The sequence below is a fragment of the Felis catus genome, chromosome C1 (genome assembly GCF_018350175.1).
Source record: "Felis catus isolate Fca126 chromosome C1, F.catus_Fca126_mat1.0, whole genome shotgun sequence".
NCBI classification, from domain to species: domain Eukaryota; kingdom Metazoa; phylum Chordata; class Mammalia; order Carnivora; family Felidae; genus Felis; species Felis catus.
In genome coordinates this window covers 154,193,628-154,212,116 of record NC_058375.1, presented here as the reverse complement: position 1 = coordinate 154,212,116, position 18,489 = coordinate 154,193,628, and the positions used below count along the sequence as shown (strand labels likewise).

At 33.2% G+C, this 18,489-nt stretch overlaps 1 protein-coding gene across 4 annotated transcripts in view; it reads left to right on the top strand.

Moving 5' to 3' along the window:
* SCN3A (sodium voltage-gated channel alpha subunit 3) overlaps positions 1-18,489 on the top strand; it is a 114,705-nt gene that overhangs the window by 76,741 nt on the left and 19,475 nt on the right. For all 4 annotated transcript variants that reach the window (XM_019838191.3, XM_019838194.3, XM_019838192.3 and 1 more), the window contains exons 16-20: positions 1,937-2,110; positions 3,289-3,645; positions 5,314-5,784; positions 16,437-16,557; positions 17,940-18,094. In XM_019838191.3, coding sequence (XP_019693750.1) covers positions 1,937-2,110; positions 3,289-3,645; positions 5,314-5,784; positions 16,437-16,557; positions 17,940-18,094 — 1,278 coding nt within the window. The remainder of the gene's footprint in view (positions 1-1,936; positions 2,111-3,288; positions 3,646-5,313; positions 5,785-16,436; positions 16,558-17,939; positions 18,095-18,489) is intronic.

Sequence of the window (18,489 nt, the reverse complement as noted above, 5' to 3'; positions counted from 1 at the left end):
TGCAAACTATAATTAAAATGAAAGGAGTTTCATGTTGGGGTTACATTAGATGAAAGAATGTATGTTTAAGGTATAGGGATTTTTAAAAATATTTATTTATTTATTTTGAGAGAGAGAGAGAGAAAACGCGTGCGCGCGGGAGAGGGACAGAGAGGAAGAGAGTGAATCCCAAGCAGGTTTCACAATGTCAGTTCAGAGTCTGACATGGAGCTTGATCTCACGAACTCATTGATCAAGAGTTGAGCACTTGGCCAACTGAGCCACCCAGGCACCCCTAAGGTATAAGCTTTTATAATGCAGGAGATTCAGTCATTTCAAAAGAGCTGAAAAGATCGCCTTATGATTTCTCTGTAGAAAGAAATATTTGTAGATGATTTACCTGGATAGTTTCTACCTCAGTTTAATGTATTTCTATACTTAGGCTGCTAATTCAAATAGTTAGCTGCTCCTGAGACTTCGTATAAGAAATAAAATTTCTCTAAATCAAAATTTATTTTACATTCATCAGGGAAAAATATCTTACAGTGAGTCATTCTATAAGATAAAAAAGAAATAATTTTCAGTGTGCATTCCACCATATATCTGGATTTTCATGCATTAAGATTACTTGAAATACATTTTATTTCCACTTGAGTGAATGAAAGATGAACTGAAATTAAGCTATTTTTTCAGGAAGGGGTATTTCCCTTAGATCTTTCTGTGTTTAGGAAAATAACATACTAGCTGCATTTACACATTTCTAAGAGTGAATCAATATTTCTTTTCAATTAACCTGATGTTTTAGGAAACCAAATAATTTTGGATACTGTTATTTTGACAGAGTTCCTTCAAGGTAGAGGCTGATTTACCCTGTAAATGGTAAGCTTGACTTTACAGTCAGAAAATGCAGCTATCACCTATATTTAAGATAATTGCTTTATAAGATTATTTGCAAGAGTAATTTCATAACTCTTCATGCCCCTGGGTCTCTTTGCCTGTGATTTTGAGTTAAATTTTTTTTGAGTTTGTTTCATTTTCTTTCTATTGTCGAACATTCTTCCAACCACTCAAGTAATTTATTAATTTTTACTGTGAGTGTATGCACACTGAGAATGTTCTCCTGCTGCTTTCAATTAAATCTGCAGCTCCTTGCTCTATTAATCCATTAACCTTAAATCTGAGGCATGCATCCAGAGATTATTACTATAAAACATTTGTGGCAACCTCACTCTTATTTCAGGAATATTTTTTAAATTATAGAAAAAAGATGATGTCCCTGAAAAAAAAAGCACACAAAAATCAAGAATAAAATATGCTTTTTACCAAACTTAAAATAAATTTACAGTAACTTCAAATAATATATAGATTTGTTCCTAATGCAAAAATACTAAAAACAAAATTCACTGTGATTATGGGAGAAGTGTGCTGTACCAAAAAGGGCTGGAATTCAGTAGTTACTATTTAGTATCAGATTTAAAATGTGAATGAGGAAATGTTTTCAAACCAGCATTTTCTTGGATAGCTAGCAGTTTTGTTAAACCTAAGCATATTTGTGGGGCGCCTGGGTGGTTGGTGCAGTCGGTTAAGCGTCCGACTTCAGCCAGGTCACGATCTCGCGGTCCGTGAGTTCGAGCCCCGCGTCAGGCTCTGGGCTGATGGCTCAGAGCCTGGAGCCTGTTTCCGATTCTGTGTCTCCCTCTCTCTCTGCCCCTCCCCCGTTCATGCTCTGTCTCTCTCTGTCCCCAAAATAAATAAACATTCAAAAAAAGAAAATTAAAAAAAAAAAATCTAAGCATATTTGTTAAATAAAATAAATAGTCCCCTGGAAAAAAATGCTAAACAGTTTATCACATTTCTCCATTTTAAATATTTTTACTCATGACTATTTAATATTCTTTACAGATTCTTGCAGTGTCAAAAGTTTTTTTCAATGTCTGTGATCTCTATTTTACTTTAGGTCTTCACTGGGATCTTCACAGCAGAAATGGTTCTCAAGATTATTGCCATGGATCCATATTATTATTTCCAAGAGGGCTGGAATATCTTTGATGGAATTATTGTCAGCCTTAGTTTGATGGAGCTTGGCCTGGCCAATGTGGAGGGATTGTCTGTACTGAGATCATTCAGATTGGTATCTACTTAGACTATGTTTATATTCTGTCACTGGCATAAAATTTATTTTGAAAATGAATCAATGTGTATCTTACATTTACTTTAATAATATTTTAAATCTACATCAATATGCATGATACTCTAAGAAAATACATAAATATTCCCTTTAAAACTAAGAATGATAAAAATGGTTGAAGCATTTCATAATGATTAGTTATAGAGGGTAAATTTAAAAACACATGTGCGTCTAAAATTATGTTTTAAATTCATTAACATTTTTTTTGTTTCAACTCTGTAAAGAAATGCAAATAAAAACTTCAGGCCTCAATCTTAGCTTTTTTTTTTAAAGATATGTGAATATTCTTATTTTTTTAATGTTTATTTTGAGAAAGAGATAGAGCATGAATGGGGGAGGGGCAGAGAGAGAGAGAGAATCCCAAATCTGCACTGATAGTGCAGAGCCCAATGCAGGGCTAGATCTCACGAACCGTGAAATCATGACCTGAGCCGAAATCAAGAGTCAGATGCTTAACCAACTGAACCACCTAGGTGCCCATAATCTTAGCTTTTTATCAACCTTACTTATATTAGTGGGAACTACTTTAAAGGAACATGTAGGAAAATATTTGATACCATTAGCATTTAAAACAATGGTGTAACAAACGTTTTTATATTTGTCAAAAAAAATTATTTCAAAATATGTAAAATTTTATTGGAAATTAAGTAAAATGTGTATTTTTTTTCAAATTGAAAGGAAGACTTCATGTAAGTTTTTTAAATCAAATTTGTTTATTTTATTTTTATTTTATAAATATCCATTAAAATATATAACTCAGATTTTTAATATTTCTTTTTCCCCTAAAATGTAGTCTGAGGGTGACATTAGTTTACCCAATCCAATTTAAAACACTGTAATCAAAATATTAATTTGTTTCTAGGGATATATCTGCTGATTAATCAGAATGTTTTATTTATTCTGAAATATTTTCTTTTACTTTTACATTTAAACGATATGACTTGATTTACAATTCTAGTATTGTTAACTCTTTTTTTCTGGGTTTGAATTTTAGTATGGTTTGAGATTTTCATATCCCTCAGAAGTAGGTCTATAATATGGTATACTAATAAAACAATGTCTAACTAACTTCTAAAATTATATTGTAATTATACTGAGAGTATTTTTTCACTTAATTACAGCTTCGAGTTTTCAAGTTGGCAAAATCCTGGCCCACCCTGAATATGCTGATAAAGATCATTGGCAATTCTGTGGGGGCTCTAGGTAATCTCACCTTGGTGTTGGCCATTATTGTCTTCATTTTTGCTGTGGTTGGCATGCAGCTGTTTGGTAAAAGCTACAAAGAATGTGTCTGCAAGATCTCCAGTGACTGTCAACTTCCACGCTGGCACATGAATGACTTCTTTCACTCCTTTCTGATTGTGTTCCGCGTGCTATGTGGAGAGTGGATAGAAACCATGTGGGACTGTATGGAGGTCGCTGGCCAAACCATGTGCCTTATTGTTTTCATGTTGGTCATGGTCATTGGAAACCTTGTGGTACGTATGTATTACAAATGCTCATATTTAAGAACAAGATCAAACTGTAGCAAGGAAGGTGGCCTGATGCAATAGACAGCTCTGGTTTGATCTTCAGTAACTTAGACTCAAATCCCAGGACTAGCACTCTGAGTTTGGGGGAGTTCCTTAGCTTCTCTGAGCCCAAAGTTTCCCAACTCTGACACTGGAATAACAGAGCTGAAATCTTACGGCTGGTGTGAGGATTAACTGAGGTACATTTGTGAAAGTTTGGGAGCAAAAATATTAGTTTTTTTCTTTGTTTTTCTTTTTCAAAGAAATGCTTTTATGAAGAATAATTTAATCCCAATATTACCGTTAAGGCTTGAATTATTTTTTTATCCTATCTTTACTTTGAGAAGAAAATGATCTCCAGTAAATCTAAAAATATAACTGTCTATTTTATATTGAAATTGATCTTTGCACATTCATAGTTCATATTGTTGGCTCACTCAGAGGCATAAGTTGCACATTACCAAATTTTGAAGATAAATTTCAATAAAATAGGCTATTATATTGTAGGTATGTATTGTAATTATTCAAATGCCTTGGAAATGGTCTAAATATATCCTTCCCTGAATTTACTTTATTAAAAGAAAATAAGTTATTGCAGTTTAAGGTTTCATATGTATGGACACTGACAAGATTTTAAAAGCTTGCTTTCAGTTCTGACCTAAAAGCACAAATGTAAAAGCACAATTTGCATATTTATGTGTTTTGATGCATAAGTTTCTCAATTATGTGTGGACAAAGTGTTCTTTATGCCATCATACTGAACCTTTCCTTTGAGAGGTACATTTCCAGTTAGACTGCTTAAAAGAATGCTTGTGGAGGGATGCCTGGGTGGCTCAGTCAGTTAAGCATCTGACTTCAGCTCAGGTCATGATCTCATGGCCTGTAAGCCTGGAGCCTGCTTTGGACTCTGTATCTCCCTTTTTCTCTCCCCCTCCCCTGCTCTCACTCTGTCTCTCTCTCTCAAAAATAAATAAAAATTTAAAAAAATTTAAGAATGTTTATGCAATAACTGTAGACATGCATTTTTTTCAGAATAGTATATTAGGAAGCTCTAGATTATGAACAAAATCTGATACAGAAATAAGGAAACAAACTAGGGTTCTTGCTTTGATGGGAAGTGTGTTAACCTTATATATTTGCATTCAGAAATCTCTGCTGCTATAAATTTGTGGCCATTGGATGAAGGAATTTATATTAAAAGTATACTGTTTTAACACATACCACTAGGCTATCAAATAAATAAATTCATTATTTATACACACAAAGCTAGACACATTCTCTAGACAAACTAATAAAATGAAGTAAAATGACTAAAATGATCTTTTTTTCTCATTGGCCAAAACCATAAATTGGGATTTTTGTCTCTTCACTGGCAACTCTAAGTAGACAACTAAAGTCTTAGAAGTTTTCTTATTGTCCTTCTTCACAAAAGAAAAGGCACTTGTTTTATCGTTTCACCCTTACGGCAGGTAGAAGATTTCAGGTCCTTTAAATAGTGTGTGATTAAGACATGCGTCTGAAATACAGTAAGCATTCGTTGAATTAATTTTAGTAAAGATCTATGAATTCCCGGTTTAAGTTATTAATTTATGAATACTTCATATTAATGTAGCAAATTTTCTTGTTTTCTTTTAGGTTCTGAACCTCTTTCTGGCCTTATTGTTGAGTTCATTTAGCTCAGACAATCTTGCTGCTACTGATGATGATAATGAAATGAACAATCTCCAGATTGCAGTAGGAAGGATGCAAAAGGGAATTGATTATGTGAAAAGTAAGATACGGGAGTGTTTCAGAAAAACCTTTTTTAGAAAGCCAAAAGTTATAGAGGTCCATGAAGGCAACAAAATAGACAGCTGCATCTCCAATAATACTGGAATAGAAATCAGCAAAGAACTTAATTATCTTAAAGATGGGAATGGAACCACCAGTGGTGTAGGTACCGGAAGCAGTGTTGAAAAATATGTAATCGATGAAAATGATTATATGTCATTCATAAACAACCCCAGCCTCACTGTAACAGTGCCAATTGCTGTTGGAGAGTCTGACTTCGAAAACTTAAATACCGAAGAGTTTAGCAGTGAGTCAGAACTAGAAGAAAGCAAAGAGGTAAGAATGCCTTTAAAGTTTTTGTGGCATTTCCTATAATAACCATGCATTATGGTTATTTAGTATTTTCATTATGCTTATATGCATTATTAAAAAGTATACTGAAAGTCATATATATGACAATGTTGGAAAATTATGAGATATTCTTTATTGGGAAATCCATTCATACAAATTCCAACTTTCCACAGGAAATCATCATTCTGTGTAATTAGTATATTCATCTTCTTGACAGTTTGAAAATCTGGCTAAAAATTGTGGCCTGTCTAAACATCAACCTTATTTAACACATTCTATTCTACACTACGTTATTATGCTCTTTAGATGAATCAGTGAACCGTATTTTATTGATCATTGTGAAAGTGTCATCTCCTTACCTTCTATATTAGGTTTTGCTATGATTTTTTTAATGTGAAAGTTTTGTGTAGCTTTTGTTCACCTCTGAAGGTTTATTGACTATGACAGAGTGTTATTCATTTATGAAAGTATTACACATATTAGGACAGTGCAAGAAGCAGTGGTTACATTTTGCCCAAGGGTGAGCAAATCTATAGGGTATTCCAGATTAACTTGAAAAATGCTAAGAGCTACTTAGAGAACCTCCACTTGAGGATTACAGTTAAGAAGTAAAAGTTGAAAATCTGCTCTTATTGTCATATTACTGTTGTTCAAAATAAAACAAAGAAGAAAGGGAATTGTTCCTACTGTGTGATTAGAATTAATAGCCACTTACTGGTATTAATTCTGCAGTTAATAGCCACTTAATGGTATTAATTAATAGCCACTTAATGGTATTAATTCTGCAGTTTTGCGTTGTGAAAAACAACATTAAAATTTTTACTACTATTCATTTTTGGACTTCTAACATCCCAGTAGGAAGTAAGTCCAGTACAGAATTATAAAAGACAGATTTTAGCTTAAGGGTATGATATTTAGCACCACAGGAATCAGACCAATGATGTCTGATTTTGTGAGCATATTTTAAAAACCTCTCTTTTTAAGAATGGTATTCAATAGAATTTGTATAAGTAATAAGTAGTTGACAATGTCATAACTCATAGCTCCTGATCCTTTCTTTCAGGCATTTCAGCACTGCTGAGATATATTATAATACCAAATTCAAAAATATTTTTAAGAGGTACAAATACATGCAAAATGAGGTATAATATTCTTGGAATTCCACTCAAAGTCTGCTTAATGAGCTCAATTCTAATTTACAAATTGCTCATTCTGATAAAATAAGAATTTAATTTTATTTTTCATCCCTAAAATAGACCTATTTAAGAAAAAACACCAATTAATTAATGAGCACTTATTGAGCACTTTCTGTAAATTCAGCACTCTGCTGGGCTACTAAGAGTAAGGAAGAGTTAAAGGAGAACTCTATAATATAACCCCTTTTGGGAAATCTCAACATCTTTGAGGAAGCTAACATTAATTCTTAAAATCATTCAAGACCTATTAAAAAGTTTTATCCTGCAGGACTGAATATAAAAATTAGAGATAGTGAGAAACAGCAAGAACATAGCAAGCTGCTAAACGGAAGAGATAAAATTGAAATAGGCGTCCAAGTTTGGGTCAAATATATGATCAGGAAGCCAAAGCAAAACCCTACCAAAGGAAACTCACAGTTGAGAATGGGCTTAGTATTAAGGTGTAACAGTGGAACAATCAGCATGAATAAAGTACTGGCTGAGAAGATACTGGAAAATATGTTTGGGTGAGTAAGGTGTTTCAGAATGTAAAATCTTTGAAGTGGAAAAGTTTAGAATTGGCGATACAGTCAATAAGGAGCTATTTGTTCTGAAGCAGGGGAAAGTGATGTTTTAGGCAAGTTTGTTTGGTATCAGTGAATTTATCTTGGGGAATGTGGTAACAATCATTTGATAGCAATGAGGTGATGAAATTCTGGGCTAAGGTAATAAGTATGGGCACTGAGACCTGGCAGTTTGACAAACTAGTAAAGAAAGACTCCGGGAAACTGGAAAAACAGTAATGCCACTGAAATGACTTCTTAGAAAGGTTACCAGGTTTAAGTAGGAAGAGGAAGAATTCAATTGGAATATCCTGAATTAGAAGTGATCGTATTGGGAGTAAAACCCTGGAGGAGAAATCAGGGTTTAAAAACAGATTTGATAATGCAGATTCCATAATTACCTGATTCCCTGAAAATAGAGGAACTTACCAAAGAAGTTATAATAAAGAGAAAATAAGGTAATATTAAGGACAAGAGTAGCTTGGGGTCAAGAAGAGGTTAAAAAAAAACCCGAAAAACAAAAAAACAAAAAAACAAAAGACAAAAAAAAAGAGGCAGAGAAACTTTTGCTACATTAATGTCACAAATTTTATCACATTGGATTTATGGAAATTGAATATCTTAATTTCTTTCTACCAAAAGGTTGATTTCCAGAATATTTCAAAAACTCTATAGTGCCCACAGATATTTCAAATGGTTGCTTAGAAGAATATCACCTCATTGTCATATCTTCTTAATTGCTAGAAAATCATACACTTGGTGTGTGGAGACACAATGACTTCATTATTAAGTTCTGGAAAACATTTTATCATCTGAACAAAAATTCCTTTTTGGTGACTCTTTTTATAACCATTCTATCCTCTTCCAAGCTAAATTTTGGATACATGGAAACCAATAATAGAATGTAATGAAATTAAAATTATGTAAAATAGCTGGAAAAATTCATCAAACTAAATAGAAAAACTAAAGACTTTTATAAAGCTAGGATAAAATTTCAGATTATTTCAAAAAGTAGAAATAAATTCAACACATTTTATATGGATGATGTTTTAAATTAGTACTAAAAAAAACCCTGAAAAAGTAATAGGGCAATTCTCATATATGCTCACACAAAGATTAAAAGTACATTGTTCTTAAAAATAAAAGCAAAAAATTAGCATGTTCTAACATAATACAGTGGGTTTAAATTCCAGCAAAGTTCAGTTTTAACCTGAAATTTCTCAAAACTGCTGGCACTGAACATAAGTCACATTTCACATGCATATTTATGTTGGCTGGGTTATTCTTTCTTAATAACTATTGCACACATACACATACACATACACATACACATACACATACACATACACACACACAAATGAAAAGTAACATATCCATGAAGTGACATTTTGGTTCATGCTTCTAAGTTTTTGACCACAAGTAGAAAAAGAACATTGAGCTATGCTTTGAAGAGCACAGAATATCCTTTCTTTTTGCTGACAAAGTAAGAAATCATACAACCTAACCAACAGAGTGATACATTTCTCACTAAAAACAAAACAACAACAACAACAAAAATCCCTGCAACATATTTCTGCTTTAAGAAGAGGCGATAAATTAATCATTAACTTAGATGGTATTTGAAAACTCTAGTCACTCTGCTCCTTACATTCATATTTGTCATATTGTATAATGAGCTAAAGTACAATTGGGAGAAATGATCCCTAAAATACTTGTTAGAGATAAAGATATGAATTGCTGTTATTATATTTGTAACATATATATTTATACATCTATATCTAAATCCATTATATCTATATATATTGGTCACTAACATAAATGAGATGGTATGGAAACAAATAATAAAGCTTTGCATGAAAAAATGTCAGAGAATTAAAGGTATAGATTTCAAAACAGTGATCTTTTTATATTGGAAAAACTTGGAATCATACAAATCTTGTGACAAGATCGTAATGTAGAATTTTGTTTTTATATTTTTAAAGTTCACGTAATCATGATTTCTTGGAATATTTATATAACCGAGTTTTTACAATTTTGTTTATAAAAGGTTTTATTGTCTTCCGAGGTGAGGATATAAATGCTCTTAAGAATCATATTTGAAGTTGAATTCCAAAGCACAATCTAGCAATATCATACTCTGACCTTCACTGCTTACCATTCTTACTTCTCACAGGGGTAAAACCAAGCTGGAGCCATCAAGAATGCAACTCTGGTGTTTTTTAACCAGCCAGAGGCTCGTGCCATCACTTTTACCCGGGTTACCCAAGCAAGTTGTACATGTACAATCACTTTCTAAGTAAATTTTGACTGGCCTGCATGCTACTCAGCTCTGTTCCTTCCCCTGCCATGGCAAGGAAGTACCAGATGTGCCCAGCTGCTCTCTGCTGAATCGTGTGACACATCACAGCATGGTCAGGAGACACGGGCAGTCCCACATCATATTTGATTCTGCTAATGAGTTTTCCAGTATAGCCTTTTAAACTTTTAAAAGCAATGATTGCATGCTCTATAGGATTTATATCTATTTTAAAATATGGTAGGAATGTTTAAAGTTCAATGTAGTCAAGAATTTAAGAGAGCATGCATTTTTTTTATTTCTCTGCTTTTATTTCATTAAAATAAGACCACAACTCTTTGTTGTTGTTGATTCAGCCCTTATAAGTAAATTGTATACTAAAATGAGTCTCACAGGATTTTTTGATAGTGCCATTTTCAGATCATTATATTCAGATTCATGAATATAATTTTCAACCCTTATAATTCATTTGCTCCAGATGGAAATGTTTGCTTTCATGTTGTTTTTAAGGCTCTGTGAAAAACAAAAGCAAGGTGATCATAAGTTTTTGGATATGAAGGGCCATAGTCTGTATGTATTTGGGCACCACATATCTTGGATTTTTATGTAGTTTAGGAAAGTTGTTGAGTCATATGTCTGCAAAACCGTAAGTGTTCATTGGAACATAAAGAAGGAAGCATCGTGATATGGGATAGGAAAAGTTCACTGTATTTTTATCATTAAATAATTGGTCCAGTGTATCCATTTAAAAAAAATTCCTTTATCTACATTAATTTTCCCTAAATATCCTCTCTACCCAAAACTGAGCAGGTAAAAAAGAGACATAGAAAATGTCCTATTTTTTAGTATTAAATATAGTTTTATGAGGAGTAAAGGGCATCTCCCAAGACTGCCATAGGTTTGTACATAACTAAGTCTTTAGTTTATTTTCTTCACTCAACTTTCTCTTGTTGATATCAGTGCTTGCTGGACTCTCAGCCAGAGGGGGGTTCTGGGAGGGAAATTACAAAGCAGAAGTAGAAAGTTCTTGAGTATTGGCAGTTTCAATACTTTTGGTGAAAAAAAAATCTAACTAGAGTATGGAGTTGTCTCTAGGTTTAATTTATACCTGCTCTCTTCTTCCTTAGGGATAACTGAGAATTAGTTGGAGAATGAAATCAATTCAGAAATAAAATTATTAATGAAAAGTAGGGAAAAAATACAGGTCCCTGCTGATTTATACAATTTTTGTTTAACAATGACTATTAACTTTCAATGACCAACATTAGCCAGTGAAAAAAATCTGATTTATTTTTTCTTCACAAGCAGGACAGAATTAAATGGTACTGGAAAATTATCTTTTACATCATGTTTATAACAGTATTCCCTCCATTTCAAAGTCTTCATGGAAACTGTAAATAGATACTTGATGAAGACCTCAAGCACGTGCTCTTCTGGAAAAGGCACTGTGCTCTGTTTTCAGAATCTGGAGAGCAATGAAAGTACCTCTGGGCTTTCTCTGTCTTGCTCTCAGTGTCTTCCAAACACTCTCTTTGTGAAACTGAATGTGAGGCAACTCTTCCAGAGGCACAGATGGGTACGTCAATAGCCATTTTAAACCCATCGTGACCTTTAGAGAACTGTTTTGGTGTGGTAGCGTACTTCTGTTGAAATAAAACCCAATTAAGTCTAGTTTAGATGGAAATTTTTGTACATCTTCTCAAGATAAGCCAGTTTTTTTTATTTTGGTTTCTTGATGCCCTTTTACCTTACTTTTCAACTACCATATAATTATTTCCACTTTCAAATATCATGTTCTTATTAACGCTGTTTTGAAATTAAAGAAGCACCAGGGCTGTTGCACTTTTAAAATATGTTGAGGCAAAGCCACATACACGTGGTTTATATTTTTAGCCATTCAATAAGTGGCCTAGAAAAGAGAACTATTGGTTTTAATCTTGTTCTCCCTGCCTTGGACAAGCAGCCCAATGGCCTCCTGGTGTGTCTACCTACTCTTCAAGTGAAAGATCGTAAGTCAAGATATGGATATGCATATCCAAAAGATCAGACTAAGGCCCTGATAGTATGTGTGATCAAAAAATTTTCCTCTTCTACTTGTAAGACAAAACTCAGAAGTTATGAGAGAAATGGCTAGATTTTAAAGGCAATCTGTAATGGCTGAATCTTTTATTTTTGCCTCTTGAACCATATAGCAGTTTGTGAGAGTCAAGCATTTGATAGCTGACTGAAAATAAATGAAATGTAAGCGCATTTCAGTGGAAGTAGGCCAGTTGCTAACATTCTCTTCTATCTCTGAAAGTTAAATTTCATGTTTTAATTGGATAAAAATCAAGAGCAATATTCATCACAAAGGAGAATTTCTATATGAGTTCATGTTATTAGAGGGAAAAATGGTCTCATGGCCTTTATGGGTGCTGATTCTGTCATTTCTTATGAATGGTATTTGTAGTCAACCTTCTTGAAAACTACATATTCAGGTACCATGTCTTTGAGAACATGGTTCTTGGATCAGCGTGCAGCTTCCACAGTATTGCGCCAGGCTTCTGCTACAGCCAGGCATGTTTTCTGTGGCTGAATTAGGCCTGGAGAATGTTGCATCTTAAAACCTGCTTTCCAGTGTGCATTTGTAGAGCATAAGCCATCATCCCTCTGTAGATTCAGTAGTTTCTACAAGGGATGGAAGAATCGAACTTTTAAGTGCCATAAAATATTGGAGGGGTAAGGAGAAAATAGTACAAGAACACAAGTTTGAACTTGTACTATATGGTTTATATGGAAGTTTTCTACAGTTATGCCTATATACCTAATTATATTTTTCTAACTACTTCTAAAAAAGTATTAATTTTATTATTTAGTATAGTATTGAGTTCCTTAATATGGAAAATTTCATTTCAGGTTTCTTGGCTTATTTTTTTTTAATACCACTGTAGTATCACAGCTATGGCAATATAAAGAAAGTAAGTTATTCTTTGTGTTTATCATCAGTCACTTGCTTTTAAATCAGTTACATGCTTTTAAATAAATTTGGAGGTCATTTTGGTAGGGCTATGATAAAATGTATCACAAACTATGCTCTATCAGAGTATGAGTGCCAAATATTGAAATAACTAGAAAATGTTTAGATTACATAGATGGCATTATATCAACGTACAGGATTTTAAATTTCTAGGATTTAAGTTTCTAGGGTACAAATTAATTCTTTAAAAAGACAGCAGTAAAATCCTTTATGTATACAGTGACTAAAGCATATCAGGCAGTATATCATAATTAGTAAATTGTAACTTAATAAGAGCACATTCTAAGCTTTACTTTATAAGTAAATTCACAACTTTTGAAATTTTATATGGTTGACACAAGATTTTTGTAACTTCATAGAAGAAAATGTATGTATTTCCCTATGACAAAAAAAAATGTGGCCTATGAAGATTACAACAGAACAAGCCTGATACTCCAAGTTAAGAAGAATTAACTTATGTCAACTTCCACAGGGAAAGGAGTTTCCCACAAAACACTTCTTAGTGAAATGAACACTAGCCTACCAACTAACTTTTCAGCTTTGGTGCATGAGGGTCTACAAGACTCTGAATATTCCTTAAGAAACTTTCTAAGGTATAAGTTAAATCAGAAAATCAGGAAAACTTAAAATCAGAAAAACTCCTGAGTAACTGTGAAGCAATTCTCTATGTAAAATGGGTTCTGCTTGTTTGAAAAGAGTAGAATACATGTGGAGTTTTGGAAGGGTGGTTTGTCTGTTTTTAAAACCCATGTTTTAAAATAATAATGCCAGGCAGATAGAGACAAACTAACTCACTACTGACCCTCTATTTTACAATCTTTACAATGTACAACACATAACTTCCATAACTATTTAGAAAATTGAAAGTATTTATATCCAAACATGTTAACCACATTCACAAAAACATTTATAACCTAAAGACAGTACTAATAACAAAACAACATCCAATGGTCAATACTTGGCAATGGTAGATTCAGTTGTCATTCAGATTAGCAGCTACTATTACTTGTGTCATTCAGGTTTAAGTTAGTATAGTGTTTGTATTTAAATATAAGGCCATCTGTAGACTATGTGGCAGACAACTATAATGTGAAAAATTGAACATCTCACAATTATATTAACAGTGGGAAAATGAGAAGAGTATGTTTTCTAGAGTTGTCAAATGGGAAAGTATACATGTATTTGTATATCTATACACATATGCTGATTACTTTCTTCCTTCATTGAATGTCTGCCAATATTTTAGAAGAACATTTCTTTATTGAATGTCTGCCAATATTTTAGAAAAACATTTGGAAATTTCATGGGTTTTTATTGCTAAAATATTATTAATTTTAAATAATTCCTATTCATTAAAAAGGTATTTTCTAATACAATTAAATAGACTTCTATCAAGGCCATTATTGAATTATGTATCAAAGTGGAGAGATGAAATTACCTAAACACTATAATTCTCTCTATAAAAGTAATACAAAATGCATTCAATCATTTATTGGCACTCTCTAAATTTGATATAAATATTTAGTGTTTATTCTGTGCTTGGGTCTTTTGGTATATATATGTGTGTGTGTGTGTTTGGTATATACGTTTATGTATGCATACATAAATATATAATTTGTACCTATGTAAAATTTTATGTACATACATAATTTATATATATTCATGAGAATATCTGATCAAAGCAATCATGTATAATGGCCTAACATTCTATAAAATTTAGCATAAAGAAATCATGCGAGAAAGAAAGGCTTCACGGAAGAGGTGATCCATGACTAGGCTCAGAAGAAACTGGTGAATTTGGTTTGGCCAATAGGAAGAAGAAATATGGAATGTTTTATAACTAACCTCAAAATAATTTGGTTTCTTACTGGTTTTATTTATACAGTGGATATTATCACTGCCACTCATCAAATATAATAGTGTTCAACCCATAAGTCACCAGTGAAATTGGAAGGGAAGAGTTAGTCGCTGAATTCAAGCAATTACCCAGTATTTTCTTTGTTATATCAGAAGCTGTTGCAATTCTATCCAGTAGTAGCTTTTCTGGGATTTTCTTAAAAGAATAAAGATATTCTGGTTATAAGAAGCAGAAAAGTCTTGCGGGAAGAAAATATGTCTCAGTGTTTCAGCTCTCCAAAAAGTAGAGAAATTTAATGATAAAAATTCTTGTACTATAATGATCCTAAGAACCATCAGCTGAATATGATGGCCTAGTTTCTCTCTTTAGCATACGCAAGACAAGGAGGTATTTTATTATAGAATTGTATTTTGATTTAAAGTATTTTTCATAATATATATTCATAATATATTTAATTTTCATAATATATTTAGTTGGGCATGATTAACCTCACCTTCAAAGTAACATCGCAGGAAGTATCATCTGGATAGTACTTTTCAGCTAGTTCACAATATAAAATATTAAACTACATTTGCATTATGATTCCAGTGAATCAAGAATCTTAAGCCAAATTTCCTCCAATATGACCAATGTTTAGGGAGTCATTTGGGGATTTTTTTGGTAACACATTAACTCTTTCAGAAGGCTAGGGCACAGCGACCCCTACCACTTAGCTACGAAAGTTAATGGGGGCTTTGGAACCATTACCATGTCCATGTGCTGTTTTATTCATCCTAAAATCTTTACATTGGCCAGGCTGTGTTGTATGTCATGTCTTTGCATCAGTTTTCATAAAACACTGCAAATCCATAATGTCTTCCCAAGTGATCTCAAAGTATTTATATGTTTATTCTTGTAACATTAAAGTGGCTCTTCCCAGCCATGTGGCATGTCACAATGATTTATTTTCAGGAAAAATTCACAACTTGGTAACATGTTGAATTCAGAATGTGCTCCTAATAAAAGTCTATACAGATTCTGCCCAATGCCATTTATGAAGAAATTTCCATTTGATTTAGGATTCTTTGGCAAGTATTGAAGTCATTTAAGCAGTTCAAAAAGAGAGAGATAGAGAGACAGAGAGAGATCCATCATCTTTCTGCTAGTAAAATAAGAAGATTATGTAAGCCAGAGGAAAAATATAGCCCAAAGTTGAAATATAATGACTGTGACTAATGTCAATGTGCTGCTCTTCCTTTCTAAAATTACAGAAACATGGACAGTAGTTTGAGACAACTGGTAATGTTCTTTGCTCTGAAAAATTCCATCATAAGAGGTGGAAATTATAATCTAATTTGATGCATTTTAACTGATATAATCAGTAGTGGATGTCAACATACCAAAATTTCATCAAACTATTTTTGATTTGGTCTGAGTATTAATGCATTGAGCTATTTTCATATGGCACTCATATACAAATGGAGATCATAAAACAATCAGTATGACCCATCATTTCCAAATCACCCACGCTGAATGCTGGCTTACTTTCTTCTGTCTGAATCAGGTCAGCAGTTCCATTGTTTTAAATAGTAGGTCTTTAATTATGTTAAATTATTAGTACCTAATGTCAGTAACATTAATAGAGTCAGATGTAATCACCATCATTTTTTCACACCATGACAAAGAGTTTCCAGATTAGCTGAATAAAAGGGGAGAAAAATCACAATTTGCAATGGGGTTTTGTTTCCAGAAATTAAATGCAACCAGCTCATCTGAAGGAAGCACAGTGGATGTTGCTCCCCCACGGGAAGGTGAACAAGCTGAAATGGAGCCTGAGGAAGACCTTAAACCAGAAGCTTGTTTTACTGAAGGTAAATAATTTCTAATATGATTCAAATGCAATGCCCCTTCTTTTCTTACAGTGGCTGAAAATACTTCACTTGGGGGAACTATTTTAAAGAAATGGTAAAGACACTTTATCTTTGCTTTTTTCTTTTCTTCTGAAAAGTTAATTTATCTATATTTCCAGATTACAGTGGAATAGCAGTGATTAGACATGCCTTTTGTTTTTCGTTTCATCCTCCAGAATGTGGAGAGGCTAACCCTATGGGATAAATAGCGTTCTGGAATGTCATCTTATTGATACTGACTGCAGTCCCTTCAGACCTCATTGACAATGTTGTGATTTGATTTATAGATGCTACAATAATTATACCCCATCCTTCACAGTTTCAGATGCGGTTAATTTGTGCTGTGACCAGAGCTGTTAGGGGATGTGGATGTTTTGTAGAGTTTTGACAGGGAAAACAGTAGTTGTTCTCACAGAGACCAGTATAGTGTCTTGCACACAGATCAATAAAGATTTGCTGATTCACTGTGACTGGATTTAATCCAATGAGTAGTAGCTCAGAGAGAGCAGAAGAATGGATGAGAATTAGAAATAACATGAAAACTAGGAGGGGGAGGACAAAGGAACAGAGATACTAACTGACAAGATGAGTCATAGTGTAACTAAGAAAAGCACTGAGGCAGAAAATAAATTAGCTTGGGAAAAATGACAGTGGCTGATACCTAGGACAACAGGGGGCTTTTCTGTACATGAAAAGAAGGAAGTAAAAAATTCAGGATCACATCAAGGAATTAATAAACAATTTGAAAGTGCAGTTTTCCCCCAAACCTATTTCCATCAATGGCCTTGAGGCAAAGAGAGATTCTAACTAGTATTAAAACATTTATACTCATGCAACTCTTGATAAAGTAATTCCTTGAATTTTAGGTGGCTGGCTGAATATATAAGTCTGAGAATGATTCATTTTATAGGAAAGATGCTAAAGATAACTAGGGAATGAAGTAGCCAGTTCTCCTGTAAATGATGATCTGAGACTGGCATGGGGAGAAAGCAACAACGTTTAATTTTTTCCTATTTAAGATTAAAATATATTTTCTAGGAATGATGGAGGTGGGTGGGAAAGTGAAGAATGTGGGTAAGGGGACGGGCAAAATAGATGGGCAAAATAGATGGGCAAAATGGGATTAACAGGTATGAACTTCCAGTTATAAAACAAGTAAGTCATGGAGATGAAAAGTATAGCACTGAGAACACAGTCAGTAATATTGTAATAACTATGTATGTGACAGACTGTGACTACACGTATTGTGGTGAACACTCAATAATGTATGGGATTGTTGAATCAATATCCTGTACAAAATATATATACATTTCTAATTTATTGTATTTAATGTTATCTTTTAGGATGTATTAAAAAATTTCCATTTTGTCAAGTAAGTATAGAAGAGGGCAAAGGAAAGGTCTGGTGGAATCTTCGGAAAACCTGCTATAGCATTGTTGAACACAACTGGTTTGAGACTTTCATTGTCTTCATGATTCTTCTCAGCAGTGGTGCTTTGGTAAGTAAAATGCAAAGTGGTAAGAATCAGGTTCTAGTGAAATAGCTAATGCTCTGAAAATACCACAAACATACACTGAGTTTAAGAAGCAAAAAAGGAGGTATACCTATGCCTTGCAGAGCTTGGCACCCAGAGTTTAACTATGCAAAACTCAGCACAGAATAAATCAAAACTATGAACTGCCAGATGGAATTTCTCATCTGGTGTTTATCTAATAGATGTTTTCCTCACTGAGACAACCACTTACAGAGACATTCTGTAACTACGTTAACTTCTATGTCAAATACCATCCAGTTCTCCCTAATAATTATATTAACATTTATGGACTAAAAGTGTATTGTGTTTTCTTTATGTATAATCAGTTTATTCTTTCAAAATAAGACAGATCATTCAGG